The sequence below is a fragment of the Centrocercus urophasianus genome, unplaced genomic scaffold, assembly GCF_019232065.1.
Source record: "Centrocercus urophasianus isolate 14NV4802_14NV808 unplaced genomic scaffold, USGS_Curo_1.0 seq_15, whole genome shotgun sequence".
NCBI lineage: Eukaryota > Metazoa > Chordata > Aves > Galliformes > Phasianidae > Centrocercus > Centrocercus urophasianus.
The window spans coordinates 1,087,417-1,100,116 of NW_024884697.1; the positions used below are offsets into that span (position 1 = coordinate 1,087,417).

At 38.3% G+C, this 12,700-nt stretch overlaps 1 protein-coding gene across 2 annotated transcripts in view; it reads left to right on the forward strand.

The window, feature by feature from the left end:
* The window catches only part of CHCHD3 (coiled-coil-helix-coiled-coil-helix domain containing 3), a 157,118-nt gene that overhangs the window by 85,160 nt on the left and 59,258 nt on the right, over nt 1–12,700 (forward strand). For both annotated transcript variants that reach the window (XM_042815928.1, XM_042815929.1), the window contains exon 5: nt 9,216–9,299. In XM_042815928.1, the coding sequence (XP_042671862.1) occupies nt 9,216–9,299 (84 nt within the window). The remainder of the gene's footprint in view (nt 1–9,215; nt 9,300–12,700) is intronic.

Here is a 12,700-nt window from a genome sequence, read left to right on the forward strand (position 1 = left end):
CTACTGAATCTTTAATTTACCAAGCAAATAATTAAATTATGGCTGAAAAAATTTAATGTTATAGTATGAAAATGTTAACAACAGATGTTAGATTCCTGAAACAAAAATAAAATGTTCCTTGATAGGCAGCATAAAATGTTTCAATACTATCTCTAGTCTAAACAGTTATTAAGAAGCTGAGATTTTGTTTGATGATTTCGGGGCAGTGATGTGGCCTGAAAATCTCTTCTGAAAGAGTGTTTAGTCCTTATGATTTCCTTTGTTTTATGTGACTCATTGTTTTACAGTGCATCAAATACTGGCTCCCAATGCTTGTTTATAATTTTCTTTGCCTTTCTGCTGTTTATTTCATCTAGGAATTTCAAAGTGCTTCTATAAAATTACGATTAGATCATTTTTAAACAGTAAAAATTAGAGAAAAAAAAAAGACAAATATTAGGAATGCCTAGAATAGTGATATGATAACGTAGCTGGCAGTAGAACACGATCCTACATCTGCTTGCTGACAGTTGTTCTTTCTGAATTTTACAGACTAATAATTCTCTTACTCTGTTTTTACACAGAGAAATCCAGTTTGGCACATGCAGAACAGTCAGTGGCTGCTTCCTTAAGATTAGTGGAAAACTGTAAATGTTTGACATATGACTGTAACATCAGAAGCTGTCAGAAAAGGTTGTACACATTACTTGAATTACTACAAATACCTGGCAGCAGTACAGATAATCTTTAATATGCTTGATCTTTTAAGACTACATTAGTTAAATGAAAAGAATGTATATAGTTTCAGAAAGAAGTCGTGCCTTTCCTTTTTTTCTGCTGGCATGCATGAATGCAATACAGATTTGGTTAGTGTCTGTTATTTCTTTGAACCATGACTGGATGGAAACATGAGGCTTTTCTGCAAATTGCTAATTAATATAATAGCCCTTAATGTATTTTAATTTTCATTTTCAAGGATATAAAATCTTCAAGAAAGTGAAATCTTCAAAACATGTTATTTCGTGCTGAGCAATCCAGATGCTTCACCAGTGAGGAGCAAAGTCTGATAACTGCAGCTTTTCTGTAATACTTCCATTGCTCCTTTCATGGTAGCTTGGTACAGCTGCATGACCATTCTGCCCCTTGTTCTGGGGGCAGAAACATAAAATAATTCAGGATGGAAATAGCCTAGAGTCTCTCAAGTGTTGCCAACTCAAACTCTGACCACTGCCATTGATTCTTCTTCTCCATGGACTTAATTTGTACATGGAGACCTTGCAGAGGAGGAAGACATGGTATAAATTGAGTTATTCAGTCTCCATGCTCAGAGATTTTTTACACCCAACTGGATGCAGCCCTAAGAAACTCAGTCTGGCCTCTTGGTTGGTCCTGCTTTGATCAGGAGCTTGTATTACATGGCTTCCTGAGGTCCCTTCCAACTGAGGTTATCTGCTGGTCCCACTGAGTACGGGAGCCATAGGTCTGCCCTGCTGCAATCATCCGCCTGGTTCAGCAGTTGCCCAGATGTTCCTCATTCAGCCTCTTCTAAAGTAACGATAGATGCTCTTTTAGCTGAGACAAAAGCATCCATGAATGTCTATCTTGCTGGATAGCAACTTGCCCATGAATTCCAGTTGCATATTCCCAAGGCTTACACAAGAAATTGGAGTCTCATTGAATCATAGAATCATAGAATCTGAAGCTTTTTTGTTTAATGCAGTGTGCGGGGAGGGGGGGGGGGTGTTGAATGTGGTTTTTGATGTTCAGGGTTGGTTTTTTTTGGCTATTTGGTCTCTCTTTTTTTTTTCTTTTTTTTTTTCTCTTTTGGTCCATAACTAGATTTAGTAAATGAAGCTTAATGTCATGTGTTCTGGATAAAATAGATCCTAACTTGTTCATAAATTCAATTTTTTTATTTTCTCCATTAGCTTACTCTTAATGTGATCTTTTCTACTATTCATTCTTCTAGGACTTCATTATTTTTAGAAAATGTACTGTAGCACATTTACTGGTAATTACAAAAGCTTGTTTTAATTACAGTTGTCAAAGAATATGTTTTATGATGCATTATTGTTGCTGCTGTTTCTAATTCATAACTATTTTCCACCTTTACAAGTGGAAATGAGCAGGGCTTTTTTGTAAGTAATGTGTTTGGATCATTTTTTGTGGTTAGGAATGATTTTATAAGCTGTGATGTCTTCAAAAGAAATCATGTTGGGGGGTAAGGGAGAACCATATGCTCCTAATAATATCCATAAGTTACTTCTAGTACCCATTTAGGATGATGTGTGTATATATATACATACCTACATATGAATGCATAGCCTATATATTGGTTGAGTTAGAGGGTTAAAAATTCAAGTATCTTGTAATCCAGAGTAAGTTAAGTGTGGAAATTGGGAACTGGAAATTGGGATGCCATACACAGTTAATGAAGATTGGAGTTTTGGTGGTCATAATAATGTATATGAGAAACCAATCTTTTTCATCTTAGAGTTTATCAGCACATAAAATGTGAATGCATCACACTACACGTGGTGAATGTAGTCTGCTGCAGAAGTGTTTCCACGTAGAGCATCTTGGTGGACATCAAAAGCTGAGTTTTGCCATGTCACCATCACAGTCTGTACATGAGTGATGTTAGTGTCGACAAGCTTGTGAAATCCCACTGTTTTAACACAAAGATACACTCACCCAGCAAACCTCTGTTGTAAAACAAACAGAACATCTTTAGCTACTAATGAAAGATGATGTTTGGAATGGCATTTGAGATCTGCTCCCCTGCAGTTCTGGTTTGTCACCCTCACCCTGCCCTGTCAGCAGTTCTGTCACATCCTCCTCTTCTGGAATTACTGAAGGCCAGCTCTCTGCTGCTGCTTTCTTTGCCCATTACTCCGTTAACCTTTTTTCTCAAACAACGCAGGCTTTCCTTAAGGCCTGTAGATATTTTCTGTGATCTTTCCCTTTACTCGGTGGCTAAAAAATGCCTCAATTCTGCAGTCAGGATTTTATCAGGCAAATCCCTGTAGTGTTGTAAACTCTGACAGAGCACACTTTCAGCCCCTGGACCTGATGCTGCTTGCAGCCTTGAATATCATGTAGGAAGCCTGGTCCTTGGTTGTCTTCTTGCTCCTTCCTTCACTATATGTGAGGCTTGGTCCCTTTGTTGTCCTCTTTAATAGTATTATCCTGTTTACAAGGGTAGATAATGAAAGAAAAAGGGGAATGGTTTTAAACTGAGACGGGGGAGGTTTAGGTTAGATGTTAGGAGGAAGTTTTTCACACAGAGGGTGGTGACACACTGGAACAGGCTGCCCAAGGAGGTTGTGGATGCTCCGTCCCTGCAGGCATTCAAGGCCAGGCTGGATGTGGCTCTGAGCAGCCTGGTCTGGTGGTTGGCAACCCTGCATGCAGCAGGGGGTTGAAACTGGATGATCATTGTGGTCCTTTTTAACCCAGGCCGTTCTGTGATTCTATGATTGCATGATTCTTGCTCCTTCCTCCACCATTTTTGGGGCCTGGTTGTTTGGTTGCCCACTTGCCCCTTTGCTATTTTGAGGTGGTGCTGAGGAAATCATCATGAAGCAGCTTAGCAAGGCCTAGCAGAGCACTCTGTCCCTTTTCAATGGCAGTTGATGCTTTGTATAAATTCAGCATTGCACTCTCATTTTGAAGCATGCTGTTCTTTTGCAGACAAATGCAAACTGAAGTGATCTCAGGGGCGTACTTCTGTAAACTCCATGGATGTTAATGAATTTGGAGCTTGGAGTCCTTACTGAGGGGCAGCTGTAAGCTGGGGACTTTAAAAGCTAATTTTGAAATCTGCATATAAACCTCTCCTCCTAAACTACCTGGTATTGCTTTATCCACTGCAACTCCATAAAGAAAAGCAATAATAACAGACTAAACACATCTCCAACCTTTCTGCATCCAGCTGCCTGGATTCCTTTGTTCTTTTTATTCAAAGATAATTATTAGTCATTTGTTTTCAATTGTCTGCTTGTTTTCTCAGTCCTACAAATGACAGAACAAGTCCGTATGTGTTGTAACCACAGGCTGATTGAGGCTCGAGGCACCTCAGATCCATCTGATCCCCCCCCTGCTCAACAGGGCCACCAGGGCTGTGCCCAGCCCCACATCCAGGTGATTTGAAGATCCCCAAAGAAGAGACCTCACAGTGTTTGAGTCCCTTTGCAGAGCAGCTTTCCCTACATCCACATACAGGATGACGTGCAGGAGTGTTTTGTAGGCATTCATGGAATCTCAAGCCAGTGCTGTGCCAGATCCAGATGCTACTTCTGAAAATGAAAATCAAGTTGACCTTTAAATCTTGGTCCAACTTTCTAGTGATTCTGAAGAATAATTAATAATAGAGAGCTGGTTTTCACTTTTAATTTTGGGTTGCCTTGGCAAGCTGGGCTGCTTCTCAAAGGTGACCTTCTGGAGCTCTTTTCTAAATAACACCCAAGAAACTGATTTGTTTATTAGAGTTGCTTTGTGAAGAAGCAATGAACCTGGTACAATATCTCATTTACAACTAAAGTGCAGCATTCAGCTAATTGAATACACGGCTACTGTTAATTATTTTGTTACGGCTAATTGGTATTCACTGGGATCGTGTTGCTGCGGTCCCATAAATATATTATTACCTTAAAGTTTTTATTTCTTCAGTGAAATCTCTTCTGTTGGAATATTTACGTAGTCTTCTGTGTAAATGTGTTTATATTTATAAATATATATATATATTTTTTTTTCATTTTGCTGTATCTGTATTATTTTACAAATACCAGAGGCTTTAGCTATATGGAATATTGTTATATTGGGTTTTTTTACTGGCCTACCCAATCTTCCAGTTTCTTTCACTATAGAGGGAACTGCACCTTTGGCTTAATGTACTATTTAGTGTTCTTATAATCTAATATTTCTACTTTAACAGTGATACAAAAGCTTGGATAGGTTCAAGGCAAAAGGCACTGTGAATATAGTTTGCTGCTTGACCCTGTGTCCTTAGAGCAATAAAATCCAGCTGTTTTGATCACTAATTGACTTGGGGGGAAAGGATAGTAAACAAATAAACAGGGCAGAAGTTCTCATACATATGGATATCTCCTGAATAAATGCTGTTTGCATTCCTCTGGTTGTACTACCTTTTGTATATATATTTAGTGATCAGATACCAAGCAACAAATCAATTTTCTATTTTAATGTTTTTTGATCAGCAAGACTGACACAAATTGGAAGAATGTGGGCTAAGGTATGGGTCCTATGGAGGTCTCCTGGCAAGTTTTTTTTTCAGATCAGACTTTCTGACTATTCTACGACGATGGTTTTAGAATTAATTTTATCTATATAAGACAAAATTACAGGTCAGTAGATACAAACCTCTAAAGCAGTATTTTCGAACAGAATTTTAGTTTGCACCTATACGTACTCAAATTCTTGTTTAAATAGGAATGGTCAGTGACAGTCTAATTCTGTCAAATCCATTTTTCATCGTTCTCTTACTTTATTTCTGCTGACCCATATAATAGGATAACATGAATGTATGAATTGCAGATGCAGTATCTTAAATGATCCATCTTAAACATGCTTGTCTGTGGTGTGAGAGCTGAAGCATACTTTACTATCAAGAGCATCTTGTGGTAATTTAGTTAAAATCAACACTAGAGTTTTTGAAGTAATTTTTTTTTATTAATGCTTTCTATTTGGATTCTTCCATTATGAAGATATCCAGAGCAATATGCTGTGATCTGGAAACTTTTTATTAGTTATTTTTCAGCTTTCATGTCTTCCCTTCTCTATATTTCTGTTTTATGAAGAAAAATACAAATGGGCAACTTGCGTTGCTCTATAAAAGTTTTTTTGCCATTTTTCTAGGAACACAGTTATTTGCCCAGACATCAGTAACAGAGAGCTTTTCTTGATGCAGAACTTTTAAGATGAGTGGGTCTTAAGTCCCTTAGCACTCTAAGGAATAACGTGCAAAATATTGGGAATTGAAAATAGTAGATAATGTAGATAAAACATAATGTTGCAGTTACAAAAGGTGTAAAAGCTATGCAGAAATGCTCCAAGTTCTTCTACAAATGAGAAATGGGACTGGATCATGGTGCAGCCTACAGCTACGCTTTGATGGCATCGTGAGAACACAATCGATGGCTTTAGCATTGCTCTACAAGATGTCTGGATTTTTTGATTGAACTTACTAGGATCTGTCTGTTTCATAAAAAGTGCATTGTGAATATTCAATTGTGAATGTTGTCTCTCATTCTTTCACTGCTCATCTTTATCTATCAGAGAAAGGTTCTGCTAATCTCTTACCATTGTTTTCTTTCTGTGAGATGAAAAGAATTGATTCTGATTGATCAGCTGGACTGGAGGAGAGGACGGGGTTCTGATATGAAGCCTTTTTTCATTTCCTCCATCATTGCAATGTGTATCTTTACCTGTTGTTGCCAGAAGTGTGGCAGGTGCAGTAAGTCATGCCAATCTTGCTCTTTTTAAAATATACCTTATTGGTTATCCAGTGATTTTGTTCCTTAGTTTCAGGATATCCGTAGAATTGTGTGAAACACGTTTGAATTCTAAGAAGTAAAGCTTAACTAAGTTCTTGTGAGAGTAATGGAACATTAATTTTTACCTTTCCTTTGTCACTGGCCTATTTAACTGCACTCAAACAAAAGGCATGAGTTTGCAAATATTTGAGAGATCATGAGGTGGTTATGCATAAAATGATTGCATATGGGAAGCTATGATAATGCATTGAAGTGTAGTATTAAATGCCGGGAAGGTGATGGTTTGGGGAGGCACAGTCTGGGGTGAATTTTTATTTCTTATGACCGCGACAAAAGGCAGGTTTGAGAGGCAATTCATGGATTATCTGGGAAAAGCAAAACCATGATCAATACAAAGCATGCTAGTTAGATTGATTTAGCCTAATCAGCTTTGGAAAAGCATGTAATCAGTTTTCTTTAGTGTACAAAAGCTGATTTAAATGATGGCAGACAGAGCTGTAGCATGTGCTCCATGATTCTATACTGAATGTAGGATAGTAGAGGAAGATCAAGAATTTGTTAAACCAAGTGAAAGCGAAATTTGGCTGTGTGCTTTTTGTGTGAGCAGGGATGTTTTTGGTGAAGTTGCATAAGAAAACGTCTTGTCTTGACATCTTTGTAAGGGAACACCTCCCCTATGAAGACAAGCTTGAAGGAGCTGGGCTTGTTCATCCTGAAGAAGGCTGTGAGGAGACTTCATTGCAGCCTCCCAGTATTTAAAAAGGGATTATAAACAGGAAGGGAATCAACTTTTTACTAGGGTAGATAGTGATTGGACAAGAGGGAATGGTTCATGGAGGGAAGATTTAGATTGGGTGTCAGGGGGATGTTCTTTACTATGAGAGCAATGAGGTGCAGGAACAGGCTGCCCAGAGAGGCTGTGGAGGCTCCATCCCTGGAGGTGTTCAAGACCAAGTTGGATGACTGAGCAGCCCAGTCTGGAGGCTGGTGACCCTGCCTATGGCAGGAGGGTTGGAACTTGATAATCCTTGGTGTCCCTTCTTACCCAAGACATTCTGTGATGATTCTAAAATTGTGTGTGGTTTTCAGCACTGTTCTGGATTACAGATGTGCCTGACATACTTACATTATTATGCATTCCTTCTCTCCACTGTTAGATAATCAATTTAACTTGAACTTTTTGACTTTTTGCATGCTTCAGGAGATAGAAAAAAAGGTAAGTGCTTCAGGAAATTCTAACCAAAACCTCGAAGTCTTTGTTTTGTTCATTGTCTAACATCCAAGACAAACCTTGAGGAGGAGAATTAAGCCCTGTATCTGTACAAGAAGTGCAGCACAGTGTCTGGTATAAGGAAGTTTTCTGACACACTTCTGTGAGCATGACCTATAAACTCTGGGTAGGAGGAGTTTACATTTCCTATTTTTCGTGATGCAGTTAGGAAGGGGAACTGTTTGCAGTTAACTCTGTATTACCAGTACCTGAATGAAAGTGTTAGTGATGAATGACTAATTTTGAGTAGACAATTGTGATAATGGCCACTGATGGTTAATCATTGTTTGCTAAAGATGCCTTATCATTAATTAGGTAGGGTAATATGGTTGGTCTGGATAATCTTTAAGGTCTTTACCCACCTGAGCAGTCCTATGATTCTATGACTTTATAAAAGGATTATTTGCCTGAGTTTGCATTGTATAGTTGACGTCATAGTTGATGTTAGTTATATACATTTGGTATGCATGTGTGTACTTTTAATCATAGTGATCAATATAGCTTGGGTTAGAAAGGATCTTAAGGAGCATCCAGTTCTGACCCCCTGCTGCGGGCAGGGATGCCAACCACTAGATCAGGCACTAAAGCAGGTTGCCCAGAGAATGTATTAATGTATTCTGTAATTCTTAATGAGTCCCTATAATATGCATAGTAGAGCATATTACAGATGAAAAGGAAAAAAAAAAATCAATTTGCTCAGTAGTGCTGAAAACATCTTAACATGAATACTCTGCATTATTTTAAGGTACTGAACATGCAAATGACCATACGTTAAAGGGTTTCAGCTTAGCTGGATACTTCAAGTGAACTAGGAGTTTCCAGAAGAATAATAATTAAAGAGGACATCAGAGTTTTAAATACGCTTTTTAGATCTGCTTTTGCAAATGTGCAAGCGTTTGGTTCTTCTGAAACATTCACATGTTCAAAATTAAGTGCACGCTAAACGCTGCTACGGTTGTAGAGAAAAAGCACTACTTCAAAAATCCTCTTTTTACCACAGCCTGCAAATGTGCAGATGCAAGTTTAGCTATTCTCATGTCAAAATGCCCACTCAGTAACAATTTGCAAATAAAAATTGAGTGAGTCTCTCCATATACTCTGTTGGGTAGCTTGAGCACATTTCCCTAAGTTGAGAAGTGATCTACAAAGTTAATAACAAATTTTGTCTCAGCATGGAACGCTTGGTTCTGCCTTTCTGACGTGTCCAGCTACATTTGAACAAACCATGGCACAGCTGTTGAGGAGGCAAGGGAAGAACAGTACAATAGACAATCTCTTCCCATTTTCAATGCAGCAATCATCATCTTATTAATGCACTGTTTGGCAAAAACTAATAGACTGCAGTTTTCAATCACTGTGTATTCCTTACTGGTACAATTTATGGTAGATGTTTTGCTTTGTGAGTGATGCTCTTTCCTGATCCAGTTTTATCTTTCTATTTCTTTTTTTAGGCCAGGCAGCTGGAAGAGAAAGACAGAGAACTAAAGAAGCATGATGCCTACTACAAAGAGCAGCTGGCTCGACTGGAGGAAAGGGTAAGCCTTTCTTCCTTCTTAATGAAGAGTTTTCTGTTTATTTCTGCTACTGACTTTCTGGTTAGGTTTTATTGTTAAACAAGATGACTTTTCTAAGGAGAGGAAGATTAAAGCTGTGGCTAGAGAGGGGTTTTTTTGGTATTAACTGCTACTGTTTCTGGTTTATTTTATATTGACAAGATGGAGGCTTTAAAGTTGAGGATATTCTTTTCCTTATTAGCTAAGTTCTCATGTTTCAATGAGATTTTATCTGTCATAGCAATTACATATAGAGAATCATTACCTTCCTACCAGTACAGATGAAGAACCAGTGCAAGTAAATAGGCATCACCAACCAGTCTGAAAATCCTATGTGAAGTGGGAAGATACTACTGAATTTCATTACTTGCATTGTGATCCACAGTTACTCCCATCGAGCAGCTCGTGGTTCCACCAAACCCACCTGCAGTTTAATATTAACTGCAGGTTGTTTAGGACATATTTAAAAACGTACTTTTGTGTCTCTTTTGCGATAGAATCAAGACTAAACTGTACAGAACAGTTTGGTATTGTGGGAAGAGCTTAAGTATATTTAATAGGAAGTGCTTCAAAATATTACTGTTATTTATTTATAGAGTACTTTTCTATAAGATTCTATTTTCAAACTAATTGTTATTGCCATCATGTTCTAGATCCCAGGTTTGTTGTAACCTTCAGCCTCAATATGTTTTCCTCTTTCTCCTTCTTTCTGAGCCTACTTATTGTTTACTTTGGATTTTTTGTTAGTTTTGAAAACAATGTTAATATGATATATATTCATTTGTGGAGTTTAGCAAGATAAAGAGAAGAAGATTGCTTGTTTTTATGGATTAAAAAGAAGAGTGTGTTGCCTGAATTATCAGTCTGTATAATTGTTCTTAATGAATATTTTAAACAGAGGGCATACCAGATTCCATCTCATTATTTTGATCAACCTTTTTGAATATTGCATTAATAAGGGCATGTTCTTGGCAATGAGGAGCAGTTTGAAAGGATGACGTTAAATTATTTTAATGATTCTAAAAGTGTGTTATTTAAACAGTCACAAATGAAGATCCCTCATTCAAAATCCCCACAGAATACCTTCATAGTTCTCAAGCAGCTGACTGATGATAGAGCTGAAAGTATCTGTAGTAAGTCATCCAAGCTAGATCCAAGCATGGTTGTACCTGTTCACTTAATTATTGGTCTTCCATTCTGTTGTTGAAGTCCAAGTAGTGTTGGGGTGGGCCAGGTTGGGCAGCCTGGTCTAATATTAAATGTGGAGGTTGGTGGCCTTGCTTGCAGAGGGGAGCTTGGAGCTTGATGATCCTTCAGGTCTCTTCCAACCCAAGCCATTCTATGATTCTGTGATTATATGGAGTAACTGATGGCAAAGGACATGAAAAAAAAAAAACATGGTTCTTTGCTTGTGTTTTACCTTTTTAAGGTGCTGTGCAGCAAATAAGGTTTTTATTCTTTCCTATTTTTAATCTTAAAGTAGGTCATTGGTACAGTGCCTTCACTTGCTGCTGTTAAGTGGCCACTTCCAGCGTGGAATTTCATTTTAAAAAGCATGTGAATATATCTTTGTTGCATAGAAATGATGTAGTGAACTATAAACACCTGTGTTTGTTACTGCTGAAATGTTGTCCCTTCATATCACACGGGTGATCTTCACCAGCTCTTGTTCCACATCTTGATCTTAAGGTCTCCAAGACTACAGCAGACAGTTCTGAATTGACTCCCTTGTTCTGTGGGTGATGTTTGCTCTGTCTTCAGAGTTGAGTTCCTGTGGTACTGAGGCAAGTCTTTACTTTCTGACTTCGGTGTCATGCTGGAACAGGTTGCCCAAGGAGATTGTGGATGCCCCATCCCTGGAGTCATTGAAGGCCAGGCTGGATGTGGCTCTGGGCAGCCTGGTCTGGTGGTTGGCAACTCTGCACATAGCAGGGGGGTTGAAACTTGATGATCATTGTGGTTCTTTTCAACCCAGGCCATTCTGTGATTCTATGACTTCCTATTTGTAAGTAAAGAACTTTTGCTTTGCTAAGCTGTCATCAGGTTTGTTTTCAAAGTACATGTGCATATCTCTTCTACACAAAAAACCAAAGCAGTTGTTCAAGCTCTAAGAGGAGGTGAACTCTGTGCTCCAAATCGGGCTTTGAACTTTTTCAGAGATGTGGAGATTACAGAATGAAAACCTACAAAAGCAGAGAGGTCGTGTATCTTGCAATCCAAGCTTCACTGAGGCTGGTGCCTGCAGCCGTTATTAAGGTCATTTGTGAGTTTCACTATTGCTTATTTTTTGAGCACTGGGATGGAAATAGAGCTTTAAGAAAAAAAAAAGGTCTGTAAAGGCCTTACATGCTGGAAATTACAGAGCACAGTAACTGGCTGTTTGTTTGCTCCTAAGCTTGTCCTGATTTCAGTGGAAGGTGCACGGTGTTTGAGTATGTGCTGTTCAACAGAGAAAAGCTGAGAGTGGAAGGTAAGATGGGAGTGGAGCAAGTGGAGCTCAGAGAGATAATGTCAGTATGAGGAAATGTGCAATATTGGGCTGTCATTTGTGACAAAGAATGCTAATTACATTCTCAGATCATTCTTACATCAAATAAACACACTTTAAAAATACTTCAGCTGCGCATATGTGGTATTTCTGTCTGTTGCATCACTGAATGTCAGAGCTCATCTGTATGATTAATTGGCTTTTTGATTACCTAGCTTTTTCAATTAGAAGCTTCATATTTGTGTTCCTCAGTGCTGCTGAAAAAACAGTGCAGACGTTGATAATAAAGGGAGACGACAACAGAACAGATTAGTGTCAGCACAGGGTGCTCCTTATGGAGAAAATTATTATACATATTCAGTGCCAGATGAAGTCTGTCAATTATAAAATATTTCAGTGACTGAGTGAAGATGCTCAACCTTTTGAGGAGATTAATACAGGACAAAATAACTGTGCACCAGTGACAGCTGTGATACTAAAACATAAACAATTCCATTCTCTGGGGCAGTATCTGTTCATAAATTTAGTTTATGTGCTAAAAACCTTTTGATACTTTCCAAAAACCCGGCGATTCCCCTAACAGCTGCCAGTGCTTCTAGGTCAAAGATAGCACATAAGCGATGAGTTATTACATGCTCCACAGCAGCAAAGCAAAATGAGATCGTTTAACAAAGGAGTGAAAGAATAACCTTCTGTATTCTGTATATCTAACTAGAGTGTAAGGCTGTTATTTAAGAGTTCACACATCAAGCTTTGAGAAAAATCTGTGATCCTTCGTTATGTGTTTACAGGCTAATGATGCTTCTTGACTAGAGCAAACAAGTGGAGGGCAAGACAGCAGAATTCAGATGGTGAATGTGCACGTATCCTACATCATTTCAATTGCTTCATACAA